Raw genomic sequence first — 15,929 nt, 5'->3', positions numbered from 1 at the left:
TACAAAGGTAGACATGCTGCCAGCAAACTCCTCTGGCTTTTATTCATTTAGGTGATTCCCTGCTTGAGTGGCAGGAGCTTGCCAGACCTTGATTGGTTTTCTCTTGCACAAAAGGCGTGGGTCTCACCTCTCTGGTTCATACTGATCGACTGCAGGCTGCAGGGAAGGTGCTCAGTGAGAGCTGTCAAACTCAGAATTCATCCTGTGATGTACAGAAGATGTCCTTGTCAACACTGGTGACTATGATTGATCTGTAAGCACTTTAAATCCCTTTTCTGTTTCAGCTGCATGTCAATTAGCTGTCGTGTTTTAAGATGTTATTTCCAGATAGCTACCCTTTGCAGATTGTAACTATTTGTAGTGTTTGTAGTTTATATTGCCAGTGTGTGAATGGGTGAATGACTGAATGTAGTGTAAAGTGCTTTGGGGTCCTATGGACTAGAAAAGCGCTATACAAATGCAGGCCATTTACCATTTTACCATTTATAGTGTGTTAAAGAAAGTCAGAGACTTCTCAGTGCATCAGTAAGACTCAGTGTGACTATGATGCCGCTGACAGCTGCAGGCTTGAAGACACTCGCTGTGTGTAGACTGTGGTATTTTAACCCATGTCTCTCTGGTCACAAAAAGGAAGGGTTGTGGCCCCTGAGAACAATTCTTAGAGGTTTTGGTGAAGGCCGTTAGTGGGGTTAGGGTGTGATTATATTGGTTTACGATGTGTTATCTATGACATTAGAAGTGTAGAAGTTTAAAATAACATTCATAGTGAGGTACAACAGATAAAATCTCGCGCTTCCAGAAAAGTACCTGCTTCAAAGTGTCAGGCATACCTTTCTGTGACAAACAGAAACTATAGTCAACTAAAACTGGCTCGACAAGGTCATAAATTCACTGTGCCGGTTTCATGTGCAATTCTCTGCATCCCACACTGTCCGTAGAAAAGACAACTAACTCCAAACGCGCACGCACACACACACACACACACACACACACACACACACACACACACACACACACACACACACACACACACACACACACACACACACATAATGTGTAAATATGGTAAAACACAGTCACTTTTTTTGTTCCCAATCTTCTAAAATGATTTATTGGACTGTGCTGCCTTACTACTTGTAAAAAGCTTTCCACTCATAGACAGTGTGAGCGGGAAGTGAAGGGATGGTGTTGTGCTCTGCTTATGTCCTAGCATTGTGATCCAGACCAGCTGGATGCCATTCCCTATGGGAATCATGAATGTGAAGGTTGTTAAAAGATATGGAGCCTTGGACTTACTGACAGCAGCTGGGAGAAGGGGGAAGGGAGCAGAGAGGAAAAAGAGAATACTGGGAAAGGGAAAAGAAAACGTTGTGGAATTCACAACAGTAGCCTTAGACACAATGTCTTTCTTTTCATTTTTGCTGCTAACTTTTTACTAAACATGTCTCAGGAGATCAACTGTAAAAGGAATAATTAATTTCCATGTATTTTAGTGTTAGTGTTTTAGTGTAAAAAGGTTCTTCATTAAATAAGGTTTTGCAACCTGTTAAAAGCTATTAAACTGTAAATATGTCATGCATTTTTTATTTATGTCTAGGTTTGTGCTGGGTTTTTGCGCTTGCGGTCGTCTTTATGCGGTGCCCAGAAAAACACACTCTAGTGGAGAGGTGTATTTGGTAAACATGAGGAACACAAGTGCACTTTTAGTGTGCTTCTCTCTGGTTCTCATCTCAGACTGCTCAGAGACACCGTCTCAGTCAGTGCTAAGTAGACCACACAGTTAAAGCAACAAACCTGTTGCTGGGTCAACAGTAAGGGAGCGTTCTGAGGTCTCACACCTTACCGGCGATCTCATCTCACCAGCAGAAATGCACAAACAAACACACGTGCTCCATAAGAGAGAGAGAGAGGGGCTGTTGTGAATATGAAGAGCAGGGACCGGTGGGATGCAGTCATGAAAGGTAAAGAGCAAGAATGACAGGACTGAAGGAGAGATGAAGGACAGCCTAAGTGGCTTTGACTTGTCCTGCTGACATGTGGATTTATGAAGCCATTTGTCACGTCGTAGTCTGCGCTTAATCATCACACTGATGGAGGCGAATATGTACAAACATAATGACGAAATACTCCCAGAGATTTATATTAAATGTTGTCTTTGGTGTCCACTTTGTCTCCTTTAGAGGCTAAAGGCTGCACTTTCACACCACCCCGGTGCCATCCCAAACGGCAACATGAACTCCATGGGCCACATGATGGAGATGATGTCATCACGGCAGGACCAAGGCGCTCACCATCACATGCACTCGCACTCGCACCCGCACCAGCACCTGCAAGCCCCTCCGCACGCATACCAGCACCACGGACACCACCACCACAACCAGGGCCACGCTCAGGGTGGACACCATCACCCGCAGGGACACAATCCCCATCACAACTCCCACAACCCCCATCTTCATCCTGGGCACCCACATCAGACATCACCGCACCCTCCGATGCACTCTGCTTCACAGGTAAGCAAATCGTCTCCCCGAGAGAGCTGAGAAGCTTTTAGGCAGCCCAAAGGCAAAGCCACAAGTTCAATAACACATTAACTACACTGCATATTAAAATCACTCACACAGCTAGAAGTCAGCGTGTATGCAGCATGACTAAAACAAGCCAGTCCTTTGGAAGGCTTTTGAGTAGTTTTGAAGTCAGCTATTAGTGGTTTAGTATAGAAGCATGGCTAAAATGATGCTTAGAATTCACAGCGAGTGAGTGGATGAACGCATTTTCCCTTGCTGCATCCTTAATAGCGAGTTTCCTGGCACCCGGCGCAAAAGTATTTTTTCCTTTTTGTTTGGTCAGCTACAGGTCAGTGTTGGATGCCTGCCATGGAGAGAAGGGGTCACGAAGAGTTCAGAAACGGTTACAAAAGGATGTTCAGGACTGTCTTTTGAAAACTTTGCTCCACTGCACCAACCACTTGCAATTATGTAGTCACGGCATGCTTCAAGCGCAGAAGAAGTTTTACAAACCAGAGGAACAGATAGCCTTGGCTTATACTTCTGGGACGTCTTATCTGTGAATATACCTGTTTCAGTATTAACTGACAGTATTGCTCACGGCATTAAAAAAAGAGGCATTTTGTCCTTGCGTTCTTTGAAGCCTTTTTGCAGCACAGAGTGCCACATCATGAAGTGCATTTCACTATATGTTTTAAATGTACCATTAAAGCTTTAAAACAACATTGTCTGTGTGTGCAGCCGCCATTAAAGTGGCGTGCATTTTCCATGCTTCTCATAAAAATGTAATGTTTTGAAGACTGAAAACACTTGACCTAGCCAAGTATATGTCAAGATTTGTCAGTGCATAGAAATGGGCCTTTTGACTGCGTCTGGTGGTGTTAGTCTGAGTGGAAGTGGGCGTTGGAAAACTGCCTCCTGACACCTCTTTAACAAGGTGGGCAAGCTAGTGAATCAGCCCAGTCAGTTAGTCAGTCATTCACTCCTGACACCCACAGCCCAGCTTCTTAAGGCACGCGGTACAAGCAGATGTTGTTTTTGGGGAAGTTGCCAGACATAAAATACCTGCAGGAAGTAATGTATATATTGTTGTTTAGAGGCAGGAGGCTCTGAGGCAGCATAGCGGCTGCAGCAGACAGCTGACTGGCTGCTTTCCAGCTGTGTCAGGATGCTTACATATGTGGTCGGATCGTGGCAGGCAGGCGCTGCCCCATCGGGGACATCAGTAATGTTAATGCCATTTTCCCGTGATTCAGATGTCACCTGCAACCCAGCAGATGCAGCCCACGCAGACGTTGCAGTCTCCGCCACCCAGTGGTGGACGGCGCAGACGAGTAGTGGACGAGGACCCGGATGAACGTCGGCGAAAGTTTCTGGAGCGAAACAGAGCGGCTGCAACAAGATGCAGACAGAAGCGAAAAGTTTGGGTGATGTCATTAGAGAAGAAGGCAGAGGAGCTCACACAGACCAACATGCAGCTTCAGGTAAAAACCAAAAAAATCAAAAAACACCTTTAGAGCCTCTAAATCTATGTACAGTAACAACTGCAACTCAGGGCCATCACCATGGATTTTGATTTGTTTATATTGGGTAATATGACCTGGGTATTTTACTGTTTGTTTTTAGGTAGTTAAGGATGGAGAGTTGCCAAGAAATGTTGATTCGCTGAAATCTGAAAATATTTTTCTTTTTCTCAGAATGAAGTCACAATGCTAAAGAACGAGGTGACACAGCTCAAGCAGCTTCTCCTCACACACAAGGACTGTCCCATCACCACTATGCAGAAAGAGTCCCAAGGTTACCTCAGTGAGTAGCTTAAACATAAACACACTCACACACCTTTAACTGTGTGCCTTAGCTCTGCGGTGGAAAGGAATAAACCCTACAGACACAAGTCTGATGGACACACAGTAACTGGCAAGGCTTTTCGTTCCAGTGTGCTGGTATCCAGCTCCCACGCTCGCTGCAGGACTCTTCCTTTGACATATGGGTGTTGCACACTCTGGTAGCTGGCTGTCTGAATCCCTTTTGAGACTTATTTTTTCCATCTCACAGCAGCTCTGTGCACAGAAGCAGCCGAGCCTCAACGTGAGAAAGACATCACAGTCTGCACGTTGACATCACAGCCCTAATGGATGCCTGGGATCTCACTGATTTTTGGACTGTGCTTCAGCTCAGCCGTACATGACATCAGAGCCCCACCCTTTGATACGGATTCGAGTGACATTTCCATGTAATTAGGATAAGTCACCTCCCTGTGCAGCTTTAGGAAAATAAGGCTCACGTCCCCCCTTGGCTGAATGGCTCTTTTGTACAAGAGAAAGCCAACTCCCAGCCTGGGCTGGAATGACTTTCATCGATGAGTCTAACTGGTGTAAAGATGTCACCTACAATGTGTCCAAAATCCATCAGGCGTATTTACGGAGTGGAATGATTCACGTTTCCATTTTTGTGTTATCCATTATCGTCTATTTTGAGATGGAGGATGAGACATTTGGTGTAACCTTAGGTTGTCACATGTTTGAAATAAATGCTCTTCTGCTAATAAAGATTTTTTTTGTAATATAATGAGAGATCCTGTGTTTATTTTGCTAGATTTTACCATTATGCATACTTTATGTATCCCTGTGTGCAGCTCCTCGGTTCTATCTTTTGTACTTGCACTCACACATGCGTGCTTTACGCATCACTTCTATCTTCAGTGATGTCTCTGCTTTCTCCTCAGGTCCAGAGAGCAGTCCTGCAGGCAGTCCAGCTCCAGTGTGCTCCCAGCAGCAGGTCATCCAGCACAACACCATCACCACCTCCACTACGACTGTAGGGGGCAGCAGTGTGCACGGGCAGACCAACCACTGCACAGACATTAACCCCATCCACTAGGGACAAAGGAGACCGCAACCTCGGCTGCAGCCACGAATCCCCCCCCCCCCACCACTACCCATGCTTTTTGAGGGTCGCCAGCTGCACGTGCTGCTCCTCATTCTCCATCAAGAAAAACCTCAAAGGCCTGTGAGGCTGTTCTTTATACAGTAGCTACAGTATCTATTTTTATAGACCAATCCTATTAACGCATAAAACTTTTATGTTTTTTGGCGCATTTTTTTAATTCTGCTTTTTTTGTGCTTAGTGGAAAGACATTTTTGTTAATCTCATGCACCATTTCAGTGACTTTTTCTGTTTTGTAATGGTACAAAATTGATCACGATGCTCATGAAACCAGAGGACAGAGACGCGTGCCTCAGACTGTCATCTCTTAAAAAACAAAAATACAGGTCTTACATCTCTATGTGCCCAGTGGACTGAATAAAGAGTGACCGTAAGCTGCGTAAGCTTGCAGCAATGTGGAAGACACTGAAAAATCTGAAAAACTGAGGGGGACGTCGCTGCGTTTTATTTGTTGTTTAAAGTCAGACTTTGAACACGGATGTCTTGAAGACAGGAATATGCAAGCAGGTGAAATGACCCTTTTTCTTTTTTTCCAAGAAACATATATGACTGTTAACAATCTTCCCTGTCGGCAGTATTCTTTAAAAACAAGCAAACAAACAAAAAAAGCTTTATAATATACGGCGTGACAGTGAAAATACTATATGCTCAGATGGAAGCAATACATCACATTGTTGATCATCTTTTTTCTACTGTACGCCCACATTAATGATCAGAATGGCCAAGGACATTTGATGCTGTTGCAGCGACAGAACTGTACACTGTGATACCAGTGAGGCAGCTCAGCAGCGGAGATCAGCGTCCTCCGCTCTCCAGGACCAACTGAAGCTTTTTAATCGTTGAGGCCTCTTGTTGTGTGTGTGTGTGTGTGTGTGTGTGTGTGTGTGTGTGTGTGTGTGTGGGTGTGTTGTGCATTCAGACCAAAATGAAATAACATTTGATTGAGTGTGTGCACAGTCTGGCATGTGAATATTGTTATACATATATTTGTGTTTTGTCCCTCTTTCCTGCTGCAGAACAAAGTTCGACTTGTATTAAGAAAGAAAAGTATGTGAGAAAATATATATCTGTTTATCTTTTTTTTTCTCTTTTTCTTTTCCACCACCACAACTTGCAATTCCTGAAGAAGAGCAGCTCGTGTTTGTGCTTTCCAAGATATCACAATGTGCCTGAATCTTCCTTAAAAAGCTTTTCTGGCTTATTATATTTAATAGCTTCGTTTTAATCACCATAATTATCTCTGCTTTTTCTTTTGTTTTTCTATGAATTTTTGTTATGGGCTTTCTTACAGATGTCTGTTACACCTAAGGCCAAATCTCCTGAGTTTCTTACAGGCGACCTTTTCTACATCCATCTCCTTTAGGCTGCAGCGCCTCTTTATTTCCACTTCCATATGACCAGGAATGTCAGTTCATGAGCATGATGACCACAATGCACTGTGTTTTTACAGTAGGACGGATGAAATACTTTCCACGCACAGGTGGAGCGATCGCAGAGCTGTCTATGCACTTTGTCCTCTGTTATGACGGAGGGTAGAATAGCCATATTAAGGTCAGAGGTAATTCTCAGTGATCCCCCCCCCCTCCCCCCAAAAAGCCCTCCTCCCTGTCTTCACACACCAGCGACAACCTGTAACTATGTTTGGCTTTATAGAGAAAATATGCCTGGCTTGTTTCACATGCCCATAAAAAGAATAATGGAACCTGGAGCTTGCACTGCCAGGCATGATTAAGGACCTGATAGCGTTGAATTTGTTCTTTCCCGTTTAATTGAAAAATATCTTTCCCCATAACGGACCACATGGTGGTTTTTGTGAAGGCATTTGATGTATTCATGTTGTTTCTTACCCTTAAAATCTGTGCGTGCTGTTTAGTGTGTGTGTGTGAGATGATTATTGAGTGACGAGTCTTAGAAAATCCTTTGTAAAAGGGCTTTGTTGCACCGACCCTCTGAACTGAAGCTTGCCTTAATTTTGGCTGTTTGTAAAACCCTGTTTAGATCAGACCATTCCAAATTAACCTCATGCATGTGAAAATATGTTTATGACCTCATCGCGCTTTCAACTGGAATTATTAGGAGTTTTCATTTCTGATAGTGGATCCATGTTCATAATAAAAATGCATTTGTTACTATATAGGTATACAAAAAAAAGGAGCTATGGAAGTACAGCGTGAGTGTGTCTGTGTGTGAGAGAGAACAATTCCTACATATTAATGATGTTGTAATTGTATTATTTTAAGTCTAAAAGTATAAATATTGTACATAATATTAATTTCTATAATCCTGTACATGTAATGCAACCACCTTTCTTTTAGAAGGGAGAATAAACGTGTGGTACGTTTGTAAATAATGTTTGCACTTGTTGCCTTTTGCTGTACGTCGAGGCTCACCCCAGCGCTTAAGTACATTGTTGATATGTAACAAACGCATATCCTTGTACATTTTTTTGTTTGTTTCTTTTGGTCCGTAATTACATTGTCTCCATTTTATTTTGCATTTGTACAGATGTTAAAGTATCACTGCAGTTACATTACGGTATGAAAATAAAGCACTTGTTCTGTAACATTCATTCGCGCGACATGATGTCATTGTTTCTGAAACCCAGGAAAGTAATATTTCAATCAAAGGATCAACAGCATTTGCTGATGCTTGTCCTTGAAAAATGACTGCTCATTAAATAGTAAGATGCTTTAAAGGTTTAGAATGCTCATTAATTATTGAACTGTCTAGACAGCTTGATAGATGCCCGATGAAATAACATGGCAGTTAACTTCAGTACACAAACATCTTTGTTGAATCCTGTCAAAATGCCAAATCACTGCCGATGCAGAGAGACAATTAAATCTTAGCCACAACAATGAAACAAATAAGCAATAAAAATAAACATTGTTGTGTAAGAAATTCATTTCCGGCTGCTACTGTGGACACATGCGGAGGGACCTCTTTAAGTAATGAAGAGGACTTTTTCAGGACCTTACTTCGGATGATCAAGAGCTCCAGTGATTTCATTTTCAAAGTGCATTTAATGACTGACAGCAGTTTGGGGAGGCAATGATCTATGCCAGTTAGCAGCCAAGCAGAGACTTGTCTTTGGAGTATCATGACCCCTGGTGTACAACTTATTCACTTTCCCAAACAATACTTTCACATCGAGCAATGTTTTCAAATCCCACCTCAATTGGTTCACTTCTCAGTTTAGTTTCAGACCCACAGGGTTTTGCTCGCTCATTTCTTCTACTGAAGTTATATTTCTTTTCCATAGTTTCGTTTTAGTTTTCAGGGACTGGAAGCTATCCCAGTGACCAGTCACACCTTGGACAAGTTTCCACTCTATCGCAGGGTCATCACGCAGAGTTGAGAGTTGAATCCAGGTCCTTCTTCCTGTGAGGTGACAGTACAAACCACTGTTCCACAAACAGCAACACTAACCAGATCTGACTCCACTTCCTCTCCAAGATAAAGTGTGCACCACCATCATTTTTGGCTTTTCCCAGTCTCTCATCTACTGGGAGGTAGACCACAATATAACACAATGATAAAAACACTTAATGGCCTCAAGCAAAAGGTTGTAAGTAACACAATGTGATGTTTTAAAAAAGAAACATCTTTATTTCAAGTAATTTCAACACTTAAGGCTTTACAGTCCCTTCTGACTGTGACAGACATTCAAACACAAAACACAAACTTTAAAAAGAATTGGATATATTGAAGAAAAAGGTTCTTTAATACAAATCAAACTTGTGTTAGAAAAAAATAATTCCACCTTTAGTGACTGAAAACAAAGCATGCATTCATAACTGGTAGCAGTTGGACCAGAAACACCTCCAAGCTTTATTCAATCACTTTGCATATAATAACCTTTTATCTTAGTGTAAGTGCCACAGGAAGGTACAAAGAACTGCTTAGAACCTTTTGCTTCAATACATGAAGTCATTTAAAAATTGTATGAACCGTTTTAAAAGTTCTTTTAAAAGAAATCTTGATATGAGTGAAATGTGTTTTGGCTGCATTGAATTTCGTCTCCGAAGCGTGCACTGATTTCACACAACATTCATTAACTCATACTGACCCGAGAAAACAAACAAACATGAACCCCTAAAATTTAAGACGTTAACCTGATTTATCAGTTTTACGATTTCTGTTTGCAACAATCCAGATATCGCATCCAAGCTAAGAGTGTGCATCAGAGAGCACACGCTTAGAAGAAATGTATCCTCTGGTTTTTAAAAAGTTCTGCAAAAAAATGATGAAAACAAAAACTTGATTTAAGTTAGCTGTGACAATCAGTCTTAAATCAACGCTCTGTGCTCGATGTGCTCTCTAAAGTGAAGGTGCTTGAACATTTGCACTTCTCCACCCGTGCTTTTCATTTCCAGCCCTGAGTTGACAAGAATCTGTCAATCATGTCAAAGGACCTCTGCGGTTGGTCGTAAGGCAGAATGTGCCCTCCTCCTCGTATGATGACCTGCATGAAGAGACAGACAGCGGATAACGGTAAACCTCAATAACGCCGAGAGATTTAAGATCATGCATTTGGCCTTTTATTTCACAATCCGCTCACCTGATAAAACTCTCCAACTTGCCGAACATAACCTGCCACCTCCGTGTCAGTGGGCTGAACCTTCCAGTGGAAGCGAGGGGCTTTTTTGTACTCGGCAGCCCCGGTCCAGTTCACAGTGGGCAGGAACCTCTCAGTCAGTGGAGCAGCCACAATCACATCTAGCTGACCACTATACATCAAGACCTGGATAAATACATTCAACTTGTATCAGTTAACTGACTCCATAGATTCACACACACACAGCAACTGTTGTTTTTGATATCAGACTGAATCCTCGTCACCCGGAGACGTGCTCTGCTCTTCTTCAGAAACAACCTCTCAGCGGCTCTTTCCTGGAAGTGTTGCATTCCTCCACCTTTCTCTTTAAAATACCCCGGAGTTTTCACTTCTCTTTTCTCTCCCCCTCCCTTTCACTGCGCTTTGAATCTTCATCAAGCTTTCCTGACTCAGTTCTGGAGACTGCGAGTCATCTCGTCATCCAGTATTGTGCTCCATCGACGGTCACGCCTAGTGTCATCTGTAGAAGTCATCCCCCTAAGCACTTTTTGCACTCACGCAGCGCTGACACCTCTGTGCTTCACACCAACCAGGGGATGAACAAATTTATCTTGATCTCATTGACCGAAGAATGCGCTTCCAGTTTTCATCAGGCTTCTTTTTGTGCTCCTACAGTCTTCTGTAAGGTTTTCCTTTTGGACCCCATCCATAGAAGATGATGTAACGAAGTTCAACAGTGTCTGAGTTGGGCTTTTTTTTTTTTAAGATTGTTTCCTGTTAAGACTTGAGAACGATGCCCAGTTCACTTGTCAATAAATAAATAAAGTGATAAAAGTAAAACATTTGTCTCACACTCTAAATATAAAACATCATGAGCAAAATCCTGATTTTTTTCTCCCCCTTCACATTTTCCCCTTGTGCGTTTTAGATTAAAAAATAAAATAAAATGGATGACCCTGCAGTTTTTACCCTGTAGTTGTCCATCAGCACCCCCAGCCATGGTTTGATGGTCTTCATGACATCCTGCAGGAGGTGCTTCTCCACCTCAGAGCCATCGTGGAACGTCAGGTTGCCCACGTGGATGGCACGTCGCACTTCAGGCAGGGTCACAAACTGGGAGAAGTAGTCCTGATCCTCAGGCTCCTGAGGAACACAAAGGAAATTTGTGAGTTCTTTAAGCTGTTAAAAAGCAACAGTTTACAAAAAAGAACTTTAAGGAACTCCGAGTACCTGACATATCAAGTAGTTGAAGTAGTTGGTACAACCTGTTGCATTTTGGAAGAAGGAGGGATAAGGATCTACATCGCCATTCAGCAAACGATCAAAGACCTGAAGTCAGACGATTGAAATTGAAATGAAAAAGGCATCCATGACAGGTGTGCCTTCAACAATTAGAAAATACTGCAAATGTAGATGACGAACAACATCAACTCATTACCTCAAAAGCCTCCACCCACTTCTCCTGCTGGATGAGCTTAACTCCATGGTCTGTCTGCTGGTCAACGTATTGCTTTTGGAGTTCATCTATCATTCCCGTTTGGTACAGGAACTCACCGTAGCCACCCAGCATCTGATGTGGAAGAACAGTAAACTGTCACTATACTGTCACCTTTCTGCATCAGCATATAGGAGCAGATGGCATCAAACATGAGCAAAGTGGAGGACGAACGTACAGTGTGGACAATGAAAGCAAAAGACACAGCAGCCTGTGTTTCAATGAAGACACACATTTAGACCATATGAGGGAAAAAAATGTGTAAGTCAATGAGTCTTGTTCATGAAACAGATGCTTTAATGCTTTATTAAACTCTTTCTAAGCCAACTCTAGACTTTATCCAGGAGATTTTCCTGCCGGTTACGTAGGGATATGGCAGTTTAGGTCACACATAAGTCCAAGCCTTTAGAAAACTCTTTTTGTTCTGCCACACCTCGCTCACCGCAGCAGCACCAAACCTTCTCTACCATCGTCACGATCAGGTCTTCTAAAGAGTTTGCTTTTCTGTTGGCCGTTTTCCGACTGCACCGTGAGTTGCGATGGCATTGTGCAACTACAAAATTGCAACACAGCTGCTTAAGTTCTAAATGTCATTCCTGCCTGAGCAAGTTTTATGATTAAGCATGTCTTATGAATCAAACATTAGCACTTTCAGGAACAATCTTAGGACAGAGTTTACGTCTAAATAATAAAATTCTTCTACATACGCACCAGCTCTGGATCACAGAGTCCATCGCCAATAGCCATCCCCTTGAAGTTGATTTTCACCTTGGCAGTAGGGTTGTTTTTATGAATGTAGTAAGAAACGGCAGGAACATACTTCCCTGCATATGACTGCAAAGAGAATGTATTGCATGGTGAGGAGGCCATCTTAACAAAATAAGACATTAAAATTTCATTATATTTTGCAAAAAGTATTAATTGGTTAGCATGGTAAGCATATATCTGCTAGCCCTGTAATCATGTTGCTCTGTTTAAATAGCTACTCGTGTCATACTGCTCTGTGAAGTGTGGAAAAATTATTTTCTGACCTCTCCAGTTGCGTAGAACTCATTGGACTGATATTCAGGAAAGATCTGGAAGAACTGTGTCAAAGCACTTATAAAAGAAAAGAGGAGAATAAGAAAAAGAGTTAGTAACGATCATTACTGTGAAGATAAATGAAATGACTACATGCAAATTAGATGGTCATATTTTACTTGTACAAATCTCTGCCAACATCATCCTGGTCCTGAGCGAAACCTCTGTCATCTTCAGTGAAGCTGAAACCTGTTCCAACCTAGAGAGAGAGGAGAAAAAAGAAAACAAAAAATCCCAACACTTCCTCAATGTTTCAAAAGCACCAAGTGAAAATGACATTTTAAGTAATACTGCTTTTTTTTTTTTAATGTGATGATAAATCAGAAATACATACTGGATTATCAATGTACAAAACTGAATATCTGGCTGTCCAGGCATAATCCCTCGGACCGACTGCAAAGACAGAGGATATAAACTTTATAAGAAGGTTTAAACAACCTGGGAGTCTTGCTGCTGCAAATCAGTTCTTACCCGTCATGTTCTTGTACACCACATACGGCCCATGTTCCACAAAGAGACCGAACATGGACGTGCCACCAGGCCCACCTTGCAGCCAGAGCAGGACTGGAGCTTTCTCCTGGTTTGCCTATCAGTCACATCAGAGCAAGCACAAAGTTTAAGAAACTAGCGCCACCTAGTGGACTTTTACCGCCATACAGTTGTTTAAAATTATGATTTTGGAATCTGCAGTGTTTAGAAATGGCCCCAAAAGACCTTCCTAACTTGTGTAAATCAATAATTCTCCTTCCACCGAGTTGCTTGGACTTTCCCCATTGTTCTGAGCATTGGTCTGATAGGTAGTGTCAAACTTTTTCCTATTTATGTTGAGACAGTGAACCTACCACTTGTCATCAATCAACCAGAAGTTAATAGGCCTTGTCAAGTTAAAAGACATTGTAGAACCTTCAGCGCTACTTTTTAAAAGATTTAAGTGAATGAATAGATTTGAACCTTTATGTATACTTTTGACCCAATTCCTGTTTTTTACGTAATTATAGATGTGTGTTGCACAATCATTCCACCCTAGAGAAAAAACAGTGCAAAGAAATCATGTTCATAGTGACCCTAACATTCATGCTCATTTTTAATGTGATTTAAACTCCTGATCACAGTTGTATATGTATTCTGGTCCAACAGGGGTAAAAGGAAGTTGTTTAGAACCTTTCCAGATTCTTTTTTTCCCTGGAGGCTTTTTAGTAAAAAACATTCAGTAAGATTCAAACTTTACTTGCTGTCATTAAATGCGTCAATCTCCACTGCTCTGGAGCATTTTCATAAATAAAATTAAAAAACAAAACACTCAGTTAATGATTAAAAGACATAATAAAAAAGGCACAAGTGTAAGTTAAAAAGTAAAACAAGCTCTCTTCCTGTAAGGATTTTTGCTTTAAAAATCAGCAAAGAAAAACCTGGGTATTCCTGGTTGCAGCTGACTAAATATCACAACTTCACAGAGGGACTAAAGATAAAGTTGACTTCTGAAAACCCCACACAGATTTGATCCTAAAATCTCTCCGTCCTCTCAGTGATTTCCTGTCACACTGCACAAATAAGAGTACTGTAAATTTGGGAAGCCCCTGTGGTAAAAGAAGTTAGGCCTACCATGGAAGCAGGGAAGAACCAAAAGAAGAGGTTGCTGTTGTATTTTTTGTTGACTGTGAGGTATCCAGCATAACTCTTGACTGACTTATTGCCTCCTGGCAGGTCTCCCACCAGACTCAGTTTCCTGGCTGGAAGAACGAGATATCGCCACATTGTGGATGTGCAACACAAAAAGCACGAAGCCAATCTATAGTACTTTACTTCGTAATAACACAAATACAAGTTTACCTTCATCTATAGCGCCCTTCTCCAGATAAGGAGTGAGAAAGAGAGGGGCACCGGGGTCGACTCCGTTCAGGCCGCTGACGCGGGGAGATTTTCGGCGGAAAAACGACGAGCAGCCCCCGAAGGCGGCGGAGTGCAGACAGGCCCACAGTAAGAGGACACCCAGAGTTTCTCTCAGCAGCCTGCCAATATATGTAACGTAGATATCACAATGCGGGCCTGGCCAACGATGTGTGAACCTCAAGCACCCCCAAGACACTCAGATTTCAAAACAGTGCGACCACAGCGAGGCTGCACGCCCCTGACTGCGAGCATGAACTTATCGTCATTCTTTCAAAACTCACCTCATTGTCGCAAACACCGGCAGCAGCACAGACTTCACCTTCTAACACAGGCGAAGGCAGGTGGAGTAACAAATCCGGTCTCACTGTGATTTTAGTCACATGATCGGCTCTGTGCCGGTCACATGAGATACTGGATCACGTGGTCGTTGTTGTTTAATCAGCCCTCAGTCGTGCCTAGCAGGAGACGCCATTCGACTGTGGCTTTAATGGCCACATGTGTCATTACACCAACGTCCCTAGACAGACCTTAACAGTATAATACAAACTACACCATGCAGCACCAACGCTGGCATGTTTTCTGTTAGTCTCCTGGTTGTAAATTGCAGACAGCAGTTCCTAACTTTTTTTTTTTTTTTAAAAAGCACTAACTGACACTTTTAAACATACAGAAAATACCCTGATAACGACTGTGTTTAGTCTGTTCCTTCCCATTCCCTACAAGGCCACCAGGGTTGGCTGGAAGACTGTTTACTTAGCCTGGCAGGGCGAAGGACACTGTCTCAGCTGAACTATGGACACGCACACACATACATATACTGATACTGATAAGCACTCACCGACGCATCACCCTCCCTACCCCGGATCCAACACCACCTCCAACGCTTACCTCCCCTCTGATGTGGACATCGGGTCAGTTGGAGGCGCAGTCGAAAGATTGCAGCGGTCCCAGATCAGATGTACACACTGGAACTGTCTGTGTTTATTGTGCTATGGTGTGTTGATATCTGTGCATTCCTGTATTATCCTTTTGTGTTACACATTTCAATGTTTTTTCCTCGCTACCTAGCCTGACCTGTCTCCCCAATGTGATGTTTGTGTATTGTATGTACGGTCGGCAAGGTCTGTCATCTCGGTTGTGGGCAAAAGACCTGCAACTGACAAATAAAGGCTATCTCATCTCATCTCCTCTCATAATTTGTTCACAAAGTTTCAAAGTAAGACAGTTTTCAGTAGCTGTTTTGGTAATACTTTATCCACTGCTCAAAATAAAATGTAATTAGTTCTTTAAGTGACTACAGAGTAGATCCAATAACACAAAGTCAGTAAAACTTCAGGGATTTTACTCTGTCCAGTACACATAGCATAAACCACTGTGGTTAAGTGACAACAGCTGCACTGGAGAAGCAACAACTCCCAGAAAGGGAATGGTTTTGCAGGTAGTGTCCCAATCCCTC

At 42.4% G+C, this 15,929-nt stretch overlaps 2 protein-coding genes across 10 annotated transcripts in view; one reads left to right on the top strand and one right to left on the bottom strand.

The window, feature by feature from the left end:
• The window catches only part of creb5b (cAMP responsive element binding protein 5b), a 67,788-nt gene extending 61,700 nt beyond the window's left edge, over positions 1 to 6,088 (top strand). Inside the window, exons 8-11 of one of the 8 annotated variants that reach the window (XM_026185984.2) lie at positions 2,181 to 2,510; positions 3,761 to 3,988; positions 4,202 to 4,310; positions 5,230 to 6,088. In XM_026185984.2, the coding sequence (XP_026041769.2) occupies positions 2,181 to 2,510; positions 3,761 to 3,988; positions 4,202 to 4,310; positions 5,230 to 5,384 (822 nt within the window). In that variant the 3' untranslated portion in view covers positions 5,385 to 6,088. Of the gene's footprint in view, positions 1 to 2,180; positions 2,511 to 3,760; positions 3,989 to 4,201; positions 4,311 to 4,559; positions 5,073 to 5,229 lie in introns of those variants that run through there. The other 7 variants (XM_026185983.2, XM_026185982.2, XM_080307958.1 and 4 more) reach the window with 7 other exon arrangements.
• A 2,945-nt stretch (positions 6,089 to 9,033) lies between these two features.
• cpvl (carboxypeptidase vitellogenic like) lies at positions 9,034 to 15,631 on the bottom strand. Of its 2 annotated transcripts, none has more exons than XM_080307952.1 (13): positions 15,362 to 15,631; positions 14,414 to 14,592; positions 14,186 to 14,313; positions 13,055 to 13,169; positions 12,918 to 12,976; positions 12,703 to 12,782; positions 12,535 to 12,601; positions 12,215 to 12,337; positions 11,447 to 11,578; positions 11,239 to 11,337; positions 10,978 to 11,151; positions 10,012 to 10,194; positions 9,034 to 9,915 (listed from the first exon to the last, which is right to left on the bottom strand). In XM_080307952.1, exons 1-13 carry the CDS (start codon positions 15,379 to 15,381, stop codon positions 9,817 to 9,819), a joined length of 1,458 nt encoding a protein of 485 aa, XP_080164078.1. In that variant the 5' UTR covers positions 15,382 to 15,631; the 3' UTR covers positions 9,034 to 9,816. The 2 variants fall into 2 exon arrangements, with proteins under 2 accessions (XP_080164078.1, XP_026041451.1); XM_026185666.2 differs by lacking the exon at positions 15,362 to 15,631 and adding an exon at positions 14,755 to 14,893.
• Between the last annotated feature and the right edge of the window lie 298 nt (positions 15,632 to 15,929).

The sequence above is a fragment of the Astatotilapia calliptera genome, chromosome 11 (genome assembly GCF_964374335.1).
Source record: "Astatotilapia calliptera chromosome 11, fAstCal68.1, whole genome shotgun sequence".
NCBI classification, from domain to species: Eukaryota; Metazoa; Chordata; class Actinopteri; order Cichliformes; family Cichlidae; genus Astatotilapia; species Astatotilapia calliptera.
This window is presented reverse-complemented; position numbering and strand designations above follow the sequence as displayed.

What these genes read in the sequence shown, in the direction of transcription:
- cpvl (XM_080307952.1), bottom strand. Translation starts at nt 15,381, where the DNA reads ATGTCCACATCAGAGGGGAG. An exon ending in TTTTGTACATTGATAATCCA is followed by an intron (nt 12,783 to 12,917) that starts GTATGTATTTCT and finishes CTCTCTCTCTAG; the next exon opens with GTTGGAACAGGTTTCAGCTT. An exon ending in AGTGGGTGGAGGCTTTTGAG is followed by an intron (nt 11,338 to 11,446) that starts GTAATGAGTTGA and finishes GTCTGACTTCAG; the next exon opens with GTCTTTGATCGTTTGCTGAA.